At 38.4% G+C, this 16,749-nt stretch overlaps 2 protein-coding genes across 2 annotated transcripts in view; one reads left to right on the forward strand and one right to left on the reverse strand.

Annotated features, from left to right (window-relative positions):
- Positions 1-16,749, forward strand: part of cdc73 (cell division cycle 73, Paf1/RNA polymerase II complex component, homolog (S. cerevisiae)) — a 62,236-nt gene that overhangs the window by 23,990 nt on the left and 21,497 nt on the right. Inside the window, exons 10-11 of the mRNA XM_051700846.1 lie at positions 4,030-4,094; positions 16,238-16,295. Of these exons, the coding sequence (XP_051556806.1) occupies positions 4,030-4,094; positions 16,238-16,295 (123 nt within the window). The remainder of the gene's footprint in view (positions 1-4,029; positions 4,095-16,237; positions 16,296-16,749) is intronic.
- LOC127442655 (beta-1,3-galactosyltransferase 2) lies at positions 7,539-14,363 on the reverse strand. Its single transcript, XM_051700848.1, has 2 exons — positions 14,025-14,363; positions 7,539-10,290 (listed from the first exon to the last, which is right to left on the reverse strand). Exon 2 carries the CDS (start codon positions 10,058-10,060, stop codon positions 8,864-8,866), a length of 1,197 nt encoding a protein of 398 aa, XP_051556808.1. The 5' UTR covers positions 10,061-10,290; positions 14,025-14,363; the 3' UTR covers positions 7,539-8,863.

Genomic DNA, 16,749 nt, shown 5'->3' on the forward strand with positions numbered 1-16,749 from the left:
GAACTTTGTCCAAGTTTGTTGTGATCAGATCAACTTGATACTTTTTTCTGTAACTGTTTCCATAGTCTATAACTGTGTGATACCTAGTATTTTTTAGAGCCCGACCTTTGAGACCGATACTGATTTTAGAGTGGGAAAATTCACCAATTACCTTTTCTGTGTGGATTGTTCACTGATTTTGCACCAATATGACTATGCAAAGGTACTCTGAAGGCTGCTTTCTTAAATATTTTATTTATGCATCAAACTGTTCAGAAGTTATAAGCAAATATGTCCTTTTTTTTCATATCTCGTGACCACTAGGTGGCACTGTTCCAAAACTGAGCAGGCACCCTCAAGTCATGGTGCCTTTGACAAATAATAAGTTTAGTATGAATATGCTAAAGCATTATGGAGATATACCCTCACGTCCATTTTGGCGTGCTCTTCATCGAATTTGTTGAAGTACCATTCGAAAACGGTATGGTGTATCAAAATTTTGTGAATAACTTTTTGTCGGGAGTGCCTCTAGATGATGCAGGCCAATTTTCGTGCAAATCGGACAAACGGCTTAGGACGAGTTAAAAAAAAAAATAGGTTTTTCAGATAATTCAAAATGGCTGACATGCAAAACGGCCAACATAGGAATGTTTCATATCGTTGGACTCGCTATAACCCACTGAATCTAATGAGACCAATTTGATTTTATGACAAATTGTTCAGAAGTTATAAGCAAAAATGTGCTTTTTCCATATCTCGTGACCAGTAGGGGGCAGTGCGCCAAAACTGAGCAGGCACCCTCGAGTCACGGTGCCTATGACGAATAATACGTTTAGTATGAATACGCTAAAGCGTTAAGGAGATATATCCTCATATCCATTTTGGCGTGCTCTTTGTCGAATTCATTGAAGTGCCATTCGAAAACGGTATGGTTTATCCAAATTTTGTGAATAACTTTTTGTCGTGAGTGCCTCTAGATGATGCAGGCCAATTTTCGTGCAAATTGGACAAACGGCCTAGGGAGAGTTAGAAAAAGTATGTTTTTCAGAAAAATTCTAAATGGCGGAAACATTTTCATGATGGAAATTGCTCCCAAGGATGAAACAGACTTGTGGAGGACCACAATTTTATTTTATTTTTTTCCTGAGGTCTTGGCTGATTTCTTTTGATTTTCCCATGATGCCAAGTTATTGGAGGAAAAAATAATTTCGTTTCTAGGACTCAAGGTTCAAAGGTTATTAACATAAACGTGAGTGCAAATTTGGGCAGTTGGTGGCGCTAGAAGTTTTGAGGTAGAGATGCCAAATTTGCTGTGGTAACAGATCAGACTGTCCTCTGTGTGCCAAATTTCACAACTTTCCTGCAAGTGGTTCTATGGGCTGCCATAGACTTGAGCGGAAGAATAATAATAAAACTAACGAAAACAATAGGGGACTTTCACCCCTTCGGGGCTTCACCCCTAATAATAATAATAATATAAAATTATTATAAGGCTGCCTCTGATCCCTCCGTGGCCACGTCATATGTTAGTCCCCTGCCCATGTCACGCCACAACGGGCCGTCAGGGAGAGATGCCGTGGGGCACAGGGCCCAAGGCCCACACCCCCATCCCCCAGGACACTCCCCACATGCCTGTGTTTTTTTTTGTTTTGTTTTTTATTTCTTCTTCCCTTCTCTCTCCCTTCTTTTCCCCTTCTTTGATGCATTCTTTGTTAAACTCTTAATAGGTGTGTATGTGTGTCAACTAAAAAAAAAAAAAGTGAGGCATGCAGCATAGAACCAGCCCAGGGCAAAGCCCATGCCACCACACACATGCCACGCTTACCCTGTGTTGTTGTATTCTCTTTTTCTCTTTTTTTTTCTCCCTTCCCTTTTCTCCTTTTTTCTGATGCATTCCTTGTTAAGTTCTTCATAGATGTGTATGTATCTCAGCTAATATGTGATGCATAAAAAAAAAAGCGAGGCATGCAATGCAGAACCAGCCCAAGGCAAGAAATCCAGGGCGAAAGAGTGCGGGGAGATGGCGGGAAGGTACAAGCCTCAGGCCCCACACCACACCCACCCACAACTAATCCCCACTGCACCGGACATGGACTGGGATGCCACGGCCTACTGGGGTCCCGAAGCAGAGGAGAGAATAAATTAATTAATTAATCTTTATATGTATTCAACTAGGTTCAGTATTAATCGAAGAATATTTGACATTATTATTATACATTGTCAACCAATTCTAGAAATGAACACTGAGAAAATAAAGAATAAATAAAAATACAATAAATAGCTATGCAAACATCAGTACAGTTTAGTATCAGTCAACTGCTGACCATTTAAATAAAAATACAATAAATAACTAAATAAACATCAGTACAGTTTAGTATCAGTCAACTGCTGACCATTTAAATAAACATACAATAAATAACTAAATAAACATCAGTACTGTATGTTCAGTATCAGTCAGTTGTTGACCATTAAAATAAAGAATAAATTCAAATAAAATAAATAGCTAAATAAACATCAGTAGTACTGTTTATTATCAGTCGAATGCTGGCTATTTTAATACTGCCAGTCAATTAGGGGCAGGTTGTTAAACAAGAAGCACAGTTTCTCTGCATTTACACCTATCGAGTCAAAAGATAAACAGCAGCAGCGGTGTTACACTGTATTCTGTTATACAACTTCAGGGCAAACTTTCAACGGTGGAAAACCAGACTTTTAAATATTACATTTTATAAATGCAACGACTGGAATTGTTCGGTTGAAGGGGGTACCAAACTGCGAATCCTGAACAAAACAGTTTGGTGAATACATGTTTACACATTAGCTTCCATTCAGCTGGCAAGCTATGAAAGTAGCTACGTGGTTAGCTAGTTAGCTATAAGCTCGTTGTCACGGAGAGTAAAAGATGGACTTTATTTACTTTCCAGCATTGCATCTCACCAACTAGGTAACAACATAGCGTGAAATTCAACACTCAACAGACACAATCCACCAGCGCACCGTTGTCTGCTGAGCTGCAAATGATACTCTGATGTTTACCTTTCAATCTGCTACATTACTGAAAGCACTGACAAACTATAGCTGGCTAACAGCAAACAGATGTGATAAACATGAGTGACATGGTTGTCAGGGACAGGGTTAACGTTATATTAGTTATATTGAAAAGGGAAAATGATGGGGTCATTGTTTATTAACTTTCCAGTATGTATTTCACAAACTAGTTAGCAGTTTACTGAGAAGACTCCCCTTAACACCACACCGCTTAACTCCACCCTGTCTGCAGAGCCACCGTCAGCTCAGAGTCAACTCTGTAAACAATGGAGTCGGAGCGCGCTCTACTGGACAAACTACGCTATGACACCAATTCAGGCAGTGTTTTCTGCATTATATGTTCTGAAAAAAGTTTTCATATCTGCGCATATCGGTAAACATATACGGCGATACCAATATATCGGTAAAAGGCTAATATCGGCCGACCGATAAATCGGTCGGGCACTAGTATTTTGATTACAAAAAGTTCAGATTTTAAAAGTAAGGTAGTGTAATCCAGCCTTAAGAGGCAGTCACAAGTTGTGGCCAAAGTTCAAGCTTGGTGAACTCTGAACCTGAATTCGTATGACGAGAACGCTTGACCAATAGAAGATCGAAACGTCCCACGCTGACCTTTTGGCTCAATACAAAGAATACATATTTTAAAGCTGAGTGTTTTGTTGTTGCAGGAAAGTGAGTAGACAATATTTTTGAATAGTTTTGGTATTATTTGTTTTTTTGTGATGTAATATTTACACCTGAAGTCGTATCCTGGTCCGTTGCGTTGTACGAAATATGTTTGTGTGCTCACAGCCTGGTGTGACCCCCCCCCTCCCCTCCCCATAACTGTTGCAGCATCTACTGTATGTTTGTAATGATTATCTTGTTGTGATGATATGAGATATGGAATTAATTGCTGAAAAAATATGTTCCCAAGGAAGTAATGGAATTGAGGTTTGCAGAAAAGTTTTGTGAGATATATGAACAAATGTACATTTCTGTTCTGTTTGTTTATTTTAACAGAAACGGAGGGATTCAAAATTGACACCATGGGAACTTATCACGGCATGACTTTGAAGTCAGTGACGGTAAGTTTATTTGGTTTGTGGCCTATTTTGTTTCTTTGCAAAAATTATTATTATTATTATTATTTTATTTTATTTTTTATTATTATATAAAAATAGGTCCAAATACTTGAACCAAAGTTTAATCCAACAGTTGAACATGAATTTAGTAGTTCACTTCCCTTTTGGAACACTTTGCTATCTAAAAAGTAGTTGAAGTAGTTAAGTTTGGACAATTTGAAGTTTGTCAGACTATATTCAATTAAAATTACTAGACATTAAGTGAATCTTTGCCTTCGGCTTGAAGGATCTGCTTACAGTTATCTCCCATGTGCTGCCTCTGTCGCTCAAATATACAATATAATATACTGAATTATATGAGGAAAGTATTGTTTCATTGTCTTCGATAAATCAAGACCAGGCAAATTGAAAATAACTGAAAGAATAAAAATAATGCTGGATCCAGGGGTTTCCTGATCTGATTTTTCAGATGGTGTGAGAGGTGTAGCATAGTAGACACTAGCAAATCTCCAAAACCATTTTTGCATTGATTTTAAAATAAATAAAAAAGTTGAATTTTCACCGAACATGATGGATTGTTTGCTGAAACGCCAAAGGAACAATAAATAATGTAGACTATGGAATGGTATGATATACTGTAGTATGTAATGGCAAAAGACATCTGTCTGAACATGAGAAAATATGGCATTTATATTTATAAAAAAAATTAAAATAATCCCAATTACAATATCAAGGGGAAATAATTGTCAATTATGTTTTTATTTAATTTTTTATCATAATCATGCCCTAATTTGAATATAAGCTTTTACTGTAGATTTTTCCTGGAAGTCTTATTTTACTAGGTTAATAGGTCTAGGTTGGATATTAGTGTAATTAACTCTCTAATGCTGTTTTTCATATAGACTGTTGTAGAAAAATGAAAATACATTCATAGCATACTGCCGCTCTTGCTAAACATTAACATTTTGGGGACTTGCCTTGAGCCTCCTGTATTACTAAATTATAACATGGTAAATGTGTTTTAACAAGAGCCAGATAAACTGAAAACTTTGGATGTCACATGGACTAAACTTGTTGATTTGCTTTTATACTGTTGCTGATATGTAAAAAAAGAAAAAGAAAAGAAAATCAATGGCAGACAAATGTTTTCTTTCACAGGTCAACTTGATTAACACTTTATAAACCTGTGTCGCTTACTTGGTGACTTCCAGTTAGATTTTCTTTGGATTGAGGGTGGTGTTTTTAGTATAAGGTTAATGTGGGATTGAAACTTCTGTGAAAAACTTCTCAAGTGCCCTTTTATAAGGCAGCAGTGTGTGCAATAGAGGTGGCTGTCTACTGAGATTTTTCTCTTTACTAGTAAGGTGAATACAGACCATGACATACAGTTGAAGTCAAAAGTTAATACACCTTAGCAAAATACAATTAAACTCAGTTTTTCACAATTCCTGACATTTAATCCTAGAAAACATTCCCTTTCTTAGGTCAGTTAGGATCACTACTTTATTTTAAGAATGTGAAATGTCAGAATAATAGTAGAGAGAATTATTTATTTCAGCTTTTATTTCTTTCATCACATTCCTAGTGGGTCAGAAGTTTACATACACTTAGTCTTTGGTAGCATTGCCATTAAATTGTTTAACTTGGGTCAAACATTTTGGGTTGCCTTCCACAAGCTTTTCAAGTAAGTTGCTGGAATTGTGGCCCATTCCTCCAGACAGAACTGGTGTAACTGAGTCAGGTTTGTAGGCCTTCTTGCTCGCACACGCTTTTTCAGTTCTGCCCACAAATTTTCTATCGGATTGAGTTCAGGGCTTTGTGATGGCCACTCCAATACCTTGACTTTGTTGTCCTTAAGCCATTTTGCCACAACTTTGGAGGTATGCTTGGGGTCATTGTCCATTTGGACGACCCATTTGCGACCAAGCTTTAACTTCCTGGCTGATGTCTTGAGATGTTGCTTCAGTATATCCACATAATTTCTCTTCCTCATGATGCCATCTATTTTGTGAAGTGCACCAGTCCCTCCTGCAGCAAAGCATGCTGCCAACCCCATGCTTCATGGTTGGGATGGTGTTCTTCAGCTTGCAAGCCTCACCCTTTTTCCTCCAAACATAATGATGGTCATTATGGCCAAACAGTTACATTTTTGTTTCATCAGACCAGAGGACATTTCTCCAAAAAGTAAGATCTTTGTCTCCATGTGCACTTGCAAACTGTAGTCTGGCTTTTTATGGTGGTTTTGGAGCATTGGCTGCTTCCTTGCTGAGCAGCCTTTCAGGTTATGTTGATATAGGACTCGTTTTACTGTGGATATAGATACTTGTCTACCTGTTTCCTCCAGCATCTTCACAAGGTCCTTTGTTGTTATTCTGGGCCAGATTTGCATTTTTTGCACCAAACTATGTTTATCTCTAGGAGACAGAATGCGTCTCCTTCCTGAGCTGTATGATGGCTGCATGGTCCCATGGTGTTTATACTTGCATACTATTGTTTGTACAGATGAATGTGGTATCTTCAGATGTTTGAAAATTGCTCCCAAGGATGAACCAGACTTGTGGGGGCTACAATTATTATTATTTTCTTGGCTGATTTCTTTTGATTTTCCCATGATGTCAAGCAAAGAGGCACTGAGTTTGAAGGTAGACCTTAAAATACATCCACCGGTACACCTCCAATTGATTCCAATTAGCCTATCAGAAGCTAATTGGCTAATTTCCTAAAGGCTTGACATCATTTTCTGGAATTTTCCAAGCTGCTTAAAGGCACAGTTAACTTAGTGTATGTAAACCTCTGACCCACTGGAATTGTGATATAGTCTATTAAAAGTGAAACAATCTGTCTGTAAACAATTGTTGGAAAAATTACTTGTGTCATGCACAAAGTAGATGTCCGAAACGACTTGCCAAAACTATAGTGTGCTAATATGAAATCTGTGGAGTGGTTAAATTAGTTTTAACGACTTCAACCTAAGTGTATGTAAACTTCTGACTTCAACTGTACATTTCATCTCTGTACTCTCTGCTGGGATGCAATGCATTGCCTGTGGTGCTTAAGTTGATTGATTGGACCAAAAAGTGACCTTTTTTTCTGATGATAGAGGCTTTGGGCCTTATTCATGAAACTTTCTTAAATATGAGCAAATTCAGAGTAAATTGTGCATAAAATTTACCTTAACGAAAACTTTCCTCTGGGTTCATGAACGCTACGTACCCCCCAGACTTGTTAGTAAAAAGAGTGTATGTTCGTGAATTCCAAATGTTCGTAAATAGGGGGTGTGTGCACGTTCATTCACAATTATCATAACCCACAGCCAAGAAAACGGCATATAAGGAAGGCACGAGATGTGCTAGTAAATGAGAATAGAAACATGAGGAACAGTAATGAGAGGGTTTTAAATTTAAGTGCATTCAAATCACAAAATATTGTTTTAGCAAGCATGTTGGTATGGTTAAAGAAATTGAGAAACTTATGTCATTGTATGTTCTGACTGCCAGAGGTTATTTATTTAATCAAACTGTCTAAGAGGTGAATAAAAATGGTTTGATTTGAAGCTTTAATGTAAAAAATGTTCAGTTCATGCCGGCAGGAGGATGTCCACCACCATTAACATAAGTTTAGTCGAGCACATCGCCAGTATCATTGGTGAAACTTGTTGTGTAAATCATGATGATAACAGTTTTATACTTGCAACTGGAAGAATCATCAGAGAAATTAATGGGATGCCTGAGGAAGATCTTGGACCCAAATATTGTAAGCTACTAAAGATTTGCAAGCTACAACAGTGTGCAGGGCTTTTTTCTATTATTTACGTTGTATTGTGTGCCTGCCCATGACATGTTTATTTATAGCTTAACTTCATTAGACCATACTGAATGCAATTTCTCGATGCCTATACTGAAGTATGAAAACTAAATTATAGAGTTCATATCAAATGAAGAAACTGTCCAATTACATTAGAGGGCATTTATTTTTGAGAAAATCAAACAAAAACTATGGCTTTCCATGAACTTTCCACCCCATGCCAGGCAATTCTACTGGAAAAACGAAGTACAATTTATGAAGCAGAGTTGAGAATAAACTTTGAAGAAATAAATGCAAGTATTAAAGAAACTTGTTTATTCTTTATATGGTTCAAAAAGGAAACGACAAACCGTTTTTTTTTTTTTTTTTGATGATTAATTTTACTGATTTAATTCTTAGTCATGGTAGTTTGTCTGAAAAAAACAAAAAGCCTTTGGATGTCTTGCAATTTACACATGGTCGAAAGCAGGTGTAAATTTTGTTCATACCAACTATCAATTTGAAAATAAGAATTTTCATGAATCCAAACATTTTCGTCACAGCGAATTTACGAACGATTTACACATTTATGCTGCTCGTGTTTCATGATTGATGCCTATTGATCATTTAGGGGGAAAATAATTAATTGGCATCGTAGGTAAGTTCATGCTTCATACTTTATAGATTTTGTGATTTTCAACAATGCTGCTTTTTTACAAATCTAAAATAAGTTATTTGGAAATAAAACCACCTTCACAATATTTATCAAAACTCAATAGCTTATTTTTTGTACCCATTTTAATTTATAAAGGTAGATAAATATTCATAACATGTCTTTAATGTTACAACAATGAAAAAATAAAAACTACAGGTAGGGTTGTCCAAAACCCTCATGTGCTTTTATCTGTTGTGCTTGGCAAAACCTCAAAGACCTAAACGTTCTTCGTCCACATTGATCCAAACTTCGGTCTCCAGAGAAGTTTTTGTGCTCATTTTGTCCTAAAATTATCTGGCATGTTGTTGCAGGCATTGTGCTTGTTGCTCTGTAGATGCTGCCAGTACTTGAGCAGCTCATTGGGGTGAAACTGATGAGAGGTGATCAGGTGGCTGTACTTGCAGCTGGAATAGGACACTCGCCAGTGATTGAACAGGAATTCATTTGGTGGTGGTGTTGGTTCTATCCTCAGTTTGGCAAGGCAGATGCCCACGTAAACATCTTCTAAATGCAGCCTGCGAATGCTTAGAGACACTTCATAGATCCTGTGTGCCATGTCACCTGAAAACACGTACCCAGTACCAGAACAGAAGATGGGGTATCGCTCACTGGGGTACAGTTCTGGAGACATGTACCATTTACTGTGTTTATTTCGATTTGGGGCATATCCTCTCATGAGGTACCCTGTGAAATATTTCTGTCTTGGTGGCTCCTTGGGCTTCAGCAGTTTATGTATGAGGTATTCAGTATTGACAAACATGTCACTATCTGTCTTCATGACGTAGCTTGCACCGGGGCAGTATGTTGCGACCCAGTACATCCCCATCAGAGTCTTGATGGTGAGGTTCCGGTAAGTATCCAGGTAGTCTTGCTGGATGATGTCATGATGCTGACGACTTTCAGCCTCTATGGTGCGCTGCAGTTTGCTGTCTATTTCCTGGGTGTCTTCCTTAACACCCATTAGGAAAAGGCGGACAAATCTCAAGCCTCCGGCCAAGCTCTCGTTGCCCCATGTTTGCCTGATGGCATTCCTTGCGTCCACTTGCTTGGGCTCAACTGCAATGAGAAGCACCAAGAAGGGAGCTCTCTGCATGCATGCATATGGCTCGTTATGGATGTACTTGTACGGCTCAACCATAAGTGTCCTTTTTGCTCTCATCTCTCCACTTAAACTGACATTCGAACCCAAGGAGGTTTCCAACCCCTGCTGTGAACTTTCATCCAAAGCCGAGCTCAGGCTGACCTCAAACATTAGTGGTATAGGGGGCACTCCAGGGTCTTTCAACTTACTCTGTTTTATCGTGCTAGAGTTGGAGTCCGTTTTCATGATGTGGACCTCTGGAGCAGCCAGTGTTACTGGGTTAATCCTAGGGTGCCTCCATTGACCCAGAATGACAAGCCCTCCCACACACATGAGCAGAATGAGGAGGACGGCAATGTGCGTGCAGCAGCGTCTGCGCTTCCACCGCATGATTTTTAGTGCCGGCTAGCAAACACTCTGTTGCTTTTTAAGCTGTGGAAATATAGCTGTGTCATGACCAGCCAAAGCCAAGAGATGACTTCGGGTGATCTTGTCAGTACCGCATTGCAGACTATTCATTTTTTTCCACTTGTGTACAGTCTCCTGAAGTACCTTTCTGGATTCTTTGGATTTGTCAGCAGACTTTCATGCTTGTACGATGAATCCAGATGTACAGAGACCTGCGGGAAAAGAATCGGAAGAGATTTTAAAATGTATTTGCTACCTTGTTTGGTCATCTCAATCTGCACTCTTGTTTTCAAGAGTGCTGATTCTGGGAGAAATTTGAGAAATGGATTTAAATATGGTGAAATGTTCAATGGACCTGAGAAAGCTACACTCTTAATGGTAGCTGAAACCATTTTTAAACTAGCCAGAATTTTGAATAAACAAACATGCAAGGGGAGATTGATGCGTAAGACTGGCAAATTAATTTCTGTGGATCTTTCTGTGGAATTCTGCAGATTCTTGTTAAGGCTGTGCTCGTCTTGACATGCATGACATGTTACATGTAAAATCCAAGTCTGACTAACGATAACACTGAAGTATCCTGATGTGATAAAGTTAAAAAGCATCAAGTGAACTCTGTGGGGGAAAAATTCAGTGTTGCTTAGATTGAAAACTGTGGTCTGAATGCCACACACTCTAAATACTGCTGGAATGCTGGCTTCTCTTCTAAAGGTTAAATTTGATCGATTTCCTGTCAAAAAGAAATGTTAAGAACTGGGAGATTGAAATTAAGGTATTGCCTTCTCTCAGGATTTGGATTGGAAAGAACTGACACTTTGTAGCAGAGCAGGGTTATCAAGAGATTCATTTTTGGTGCTTGCTAAGGCAGCCGTAGCAAGCACCAAAAATGAATCTCTTGATACCAAAAAGTTAGTTCAGTATATCCACACAGAATGCAAGTAGCGTGTTGCGACACAAAATTAAATCACTCCCAACAATGCAACGCAGTTTTTGTTCCTGAGTAGTAAGTGTTATTTCCTAATTGCTTATGCCTCCAAAAGTATAGAAAATGGCTATTATTCCCTATAAACTTTGCTTTTGTGACCAGGACAGTGATATTTTGAAATGTACCTATTTCCAGTGAGAAAACGGGTGAATTTGTGTCTTTCCGGTCACATAAAGTAAAAAAAAAAACATGTTAATTTGGATTTATATGTATTTATACTAAAGTAATACAAAAATGACTACAAAAGATTTAGAAGTGAATAGTTTTGAGATTTACGATTATACTGTAAATCACTTTCACGAATCAGCCCCCAAATGTACTCCTCATACTTCAAGGTGCCAGCAAGGTCTTGATGCTGTTGTAATCCTCTTTGAGGTGCACCGAGTGAGCCAGGGGAAGAGACAGGTATTTGTTACCATTATGGAGCAGCACGGCTTTGAGGCTCCTGGATGAGCTGTCAGTGAAGAGGCGCCACTCATTCTGGTTACAGGTGATTCCGATTGCCTCGAACAGACTGGTCACATTGTGGCAGAAGCAGGGCCCATCTTGACGGGTGAAGAAGCTGGAAAAAGTTTGGTGATGCTTCCTCTGATCTGCGACTTGCACACTTTCATCCAACAAGTTCCACTGCTTGAGCCTAGATGTGAAAAGCTCTGCAATGGACTTGGTGAGACCAATTTCTCTTAAGTCGTTGAGGTCTTTTTGGTTGGGGTAGTATGGTTTTCTCTCCTCAGCTCCACCTATGAATCTGCCATCTGGATTTACAATGTCTTCCTCGCTCTCTGACTTGCTGCTCTCTTCTAAAGACGCCTGCTCTCTTTCCGGAGGAGTGGGTACGGGGAGCTCATGGCAGTGTGGCACCGGGGCGATGGATGAAGGAAGGGCCGGATACGTGATAGCAGGTGCATTCTTGCCAGTCCAATGTTTGGAAGGGTCCACCATGCAGAAGTAGCAATTGCTTGAGTGGTCAGTGGGTTCCTGCAAAATTCTTGGGATAGCAAACTTCATGGTTCTCTTTTCCCCTCTGTACCATCCTACAAAAATACATTTATTTCACCCATGACTAATGTGTAAGAATTTTTTTTATATACGATATATTTTTTCAATAGCATTGAAAATTGTAAAACATTTTAAAATTAAAAACGTACAATTTAAAAAAATTTACAAATTTTATAACATAAAATTCTGAGCAACAATTGTCCATCTTACCTTCCAGAGTTTTTTTGCAGTGCTCGCAGGTGAAATGAGGTGCCCAGGGTTTGTCTTGACCCCGACAGGCATGCCAAAATATGCCTTGTAGGCCTCACACATCTTGTCTTGATAAATTGGCTGCAGACATAGCAAAATGCGTCTGCCAGATGCTTGCAGCCTCTTGATGCCATGTCAAACAAATGCAGATATGTATCCACTTAGGCAGCTGGAACTAAACTGAACTGGTGGGCTTAAGGCCCCTGTATTTGTACCACTATTTAAATTACTGGAAAGTTCTAGAAAGTTCTAGAAGTTACTTCTAGAACTTTATCACTGTCCTGGTCACAAAAGCAAAGTTTGTGGGGAATAATAGCCATTTTCTATACTTTTGAGGCATAAGCAATTAGGAAATAACACACTACCCAGGAACCAAAAAGAAAAATGTGTTACACGGTGTTATATATAGACAGCTGTCTACACTTAAAGCACATAGCATTAACTTCAGTTGACAAGACAGCCTGTTTCTGTTTTTGATGCTCTTTTTTTTCTGTCTGTCAATATGAAAGCCAGCTCGTAATGTTTCTGCTCTATGCTCTTCTTATTAAAATCGAATCAAATGTATAAGCTGTTACAGTAATACTAAAACCATTCAGATTGATCGCGTTCTTGTGGTAATGCTAGATGCAGTGCGACAAATGTAATAAAATGCAGGTGAGTTCTTTTAACTTGACATGGCTCCTGCACAAGTTGCTGAAAAAAAAACCCAGTGAGATGCTGCGCAATGGTCAAAGATGTCTTTCTAGTGCATGTTTACCTATAGAAACTTTTTTTTTTTTTTTTTTTTAAGTATGCAAAATACATTTGGTTGAATGGCCCCCCTATGTCGCCAGCCCTAGTGCCAATATGTAACATCAAGCAATACAGTATTGATATTGATGATGGATGGCTTACTGCCACAGTTTCAGTAAGACGCTCACAAAAGCAACATGTGCTTTTCCGTATGATCTGTGTTAGTTCTCCAAATGGTCATCTGACCATATTCCCTTCCTTTCCCCCAGCTTTCCCAGTAATCTTGCTCTGCTGATGCACCCTAACATCATTAAACATGTTGAATTTATAATTTGCAGTCTAGCTGCCCTTGATTCAACTGCATAGACACTCTAGATACAGGCATGCTACTGTTTTATAAATAGTGTGCTAAAAGTAGCACTGTCAGCTGGCTGTCTGCATTACAGATTCCTGATTTGTTTTTCATTTCTTTTTCCCCTTGTTCTAGTTTAAGTTCTCAAAATATGTGTTTTTCTTCAAGTATTCATTGCAGACGATGTATGTGGTTACCTCTGCAGTGTCACTTAGACAAAGAGCTAATTGTGAGCTCATACACAGAGGCAGAGAAAAAACTGAATGCCTTCCCCTGTTTAGGCAGAAATCAGAGTAAATTCTCTTCGTTCACATACTTTATAGCTCCAGATCAGCTAACAAAAGCCCACACATATGTCAACATGGTGTTAGCTTGGCTAACAGCCCTTAAACTAGAATTGCTGGGAAGGATGAATCATAGCACTGCGTTTTTTAGTTCGATGGACGAATACATGCATGCTGTTTTGATCTGCCAATGGTAAGATGTGTGGTTTGACACCCCTTTTGTTTTGACTGAATAAGGTTGTTTGTTAACACACAGTACTCCACCTAAACATGTTTCCGTTCTTATGCACCTTCAGAACCCAATAGTCCTGTCACAAATGGATGTCGTGTGCCTTGCCGTCTTACCTTTTTCAGCTACCGCAGCTCAGATCTCCTCCTCCTATAGCTCTCCTCTGTTTCTCATGTTTTTAATTTGCAGCCAGCGTTCCTGTAGATTTCACAGGTGATGTTTTCTTCCCTTGTGGTATAGGAGGTTTGTGATTGGCTTTGGCTTTTAAAGTGTCCCCATTCATAATCACGATCCCTGAGGCAGTGTGCAGCCTCTCTCTTGTCAAACGCTGACTGAGACGGATGATGGGATGCAGAACGGATGAAGCTGCTTCACAACGTTCTCACGGCTACTCTCTCTGATTTTCATTCTTCAGCTGGGGGAAGGGAGGTGGAAATGTGTGATTGCACAGCATTACTGACATCCTTGGCTGCACACCCTTTCCCCCACGTGACCCATTTGAGCACCCTCCCTTCTGACAGTTAAAGAAAAGCTCTCGCCCATTGAGCTTGTTCAGTGTTTCACAGTGAACACCCATTTTCAACCAAGCTGGATGCCTAAATAAAACCACAATTTCCACCAGCTCAGCCATGTTGCAAATAATATTGCCCAACATGTTGATACTGTAATGTTACATCATGAATACATGTTTTCCTACAAATTTAGTTTTTGGGTGTTTTGTTTAAAATTCAAATTATCTGCTATTCAGTGTTTTAGCATTTAAAATAATAATTTCACCCATTCTCTTGCATGCAGTTAATTTGAAAGCAAATTTTCGAGTTATCTAACACTAAAATGGTGTTCGCGCCGCAAATAGTAAAGTTGTAAGAGGTCCATTGTTTCTTTGTAAATATAGCAGTAGCAGCATAAGCTGTCCAGACTGAAAAGGACTGCAACTAGCCTCTATGTCTTCCCTTCCCAGATGATTTTTGTGCTTCAAAATAGAATTGCAGTACCAGAGTACAGTTTATTGTAAGTTTAAAAGGGTAATGACATTAATCACATTTTCCTTGATCTTTTTGACATATAAGAGGTCAGTGTACAATAAAAACACACTGCATGTTTCAGAACTGAAAAATTCTTCCTTAATACAAAAAGCCAGGATGTTGTAATGGCCCGTTTGGAATTTGTGGAACTTGTGATGTAACAAGGACCAAATACATCAGCATATGACTGCTTTTCAGCAAGACATCAATGGCTATTTTTCGTCATTGCACCCTTGGCTCCTCCCACAGGTGCTCAGTCTGTCACACGTGGACCTGTCATGGGAGATTCATCTACACTTTTAAGGGGACTGACTTAAAACACCTTCATGTGCCTATCTGGATTTAAATGTTTTTTACATAAACCTGCACTAGATTAACTGCTTTGAAAGTTATCATGTTTTGCGCCTCTTTTAAAAGACGCAGTTTCAAGTAATAACTAAAAATGTGACCTCCGTTCTATTTCATTCAGCTTGTTTTAAAGACATCCTGGACCATTTTTGCATTATCTGTGCTATATTTGATTGTTGGTATTTTGAAAAAAAATACCCTTTGCCTAGAATTTGCAGACATGTACTCTTGACATTTTCTCAACCAACTTCTTGAGGTATCACCCTGGGATTATTTTTAAACAGTATTGAAGGAGTTCCCATCTATGTTGGGCAATTATTGCCTGCTTTTCTTTATTATTTGGTCCAAGTCATCAATGTCAAAAACCTTTTTTTTATTTTATTTTTTTTATTACATTTTAGATTTATAATTAAATTAATATGGTGGCATAATTATATTTTTGTCTACAAAACTACTTTCAAACATTTAAGCATACGCCTTCAGATCAAAAGGTTTTTAAGATCATGAGAAACATTTCAAGTGTTTCAAAACTTTTGACCGGTAGTGTGTGTGTGTGTGTGTGTGTGTGTGTGTGTGTATATTTATATAATTTAAAAACTGATTTTGCTTACATGTACACACACACACACTCATCAGAGCTTGGTGAGATGTACACAGAGGCTTTCAGGTTCTGTCTTAAAATTGATATTACCAGTTGAATTACAGGGTTTTGCCCACTCAGAGTGTGAGAGTATAAGTGTGAGGATTTAAGGCCTTCTATCAAGTCTAATCTGGTTGAGCAGGAACAAAACAGTATCATATGTACTGTTTGTTATGTAGGTATGTTTTTTTTTGTGTTTTTTTTTCCTTCTTATAAACTCGACTGCAAACCAAATTTCCTGAAAGGGATAATAAACTTGAAAATGAGAATCCCTGTCATGTAAGTTTTTCATCTGTTACTCTCTCTTTCTCTTCAGGAAGGAGCGTCTGCTAGAAAGGCCCAAACACCAGCCCTGCAACCTGTTCCCAGACCAGGTATGATAGAACTCCTCTAATCTTACAGGAATATGCCAGGTTATTTTCAATTCAATGTCTATATACCACACGTGAGGCATACAGTCGATTACCACAAACAATTTCAACTTGAAAAACATGTTAACAGTACTACACTTGCATTGCATTGTTCTTTTGTAATATTCTTTTAAGGCCTATTCACTCAGAGTACGTTTTTGAGATGATGAATGAAAATGATGAATGAAAGCTAAACGTACTCCTGTTATTCCCAAGCTTGTGCTCGTACAATATCAATGACTTCTTGTCTATCTGGGATGCCTGTCCCTGACACATAACTATATTGTCTATACTACATTGTTTATCCTTTTGATCTTTCATTTAAATATTCTCAAAAATCTATCCTCTAATGAAGATCAAACAATTGCAAAAACAAGTTTAATCAAAAACAAAATTTTTTGTCAAATATATGTGTGGC

This window comes from Myxocyprinus asiaticus, chromosome 6, assembly GCF_019703515.2.
Source record: "Myxocyprinus asiaticus isolate MX2 ecotype Aquarium Trade chromosome 6, UBuf_Myxa_2, whole genome shotgun sequence".
Lineage (NCBI taxonomy): Eukaryota > Metazoa > Chordata > Actinopteri > Cypriniformes > Catostomidae > Myxocyprinus > Myxocyprinus asiaticus.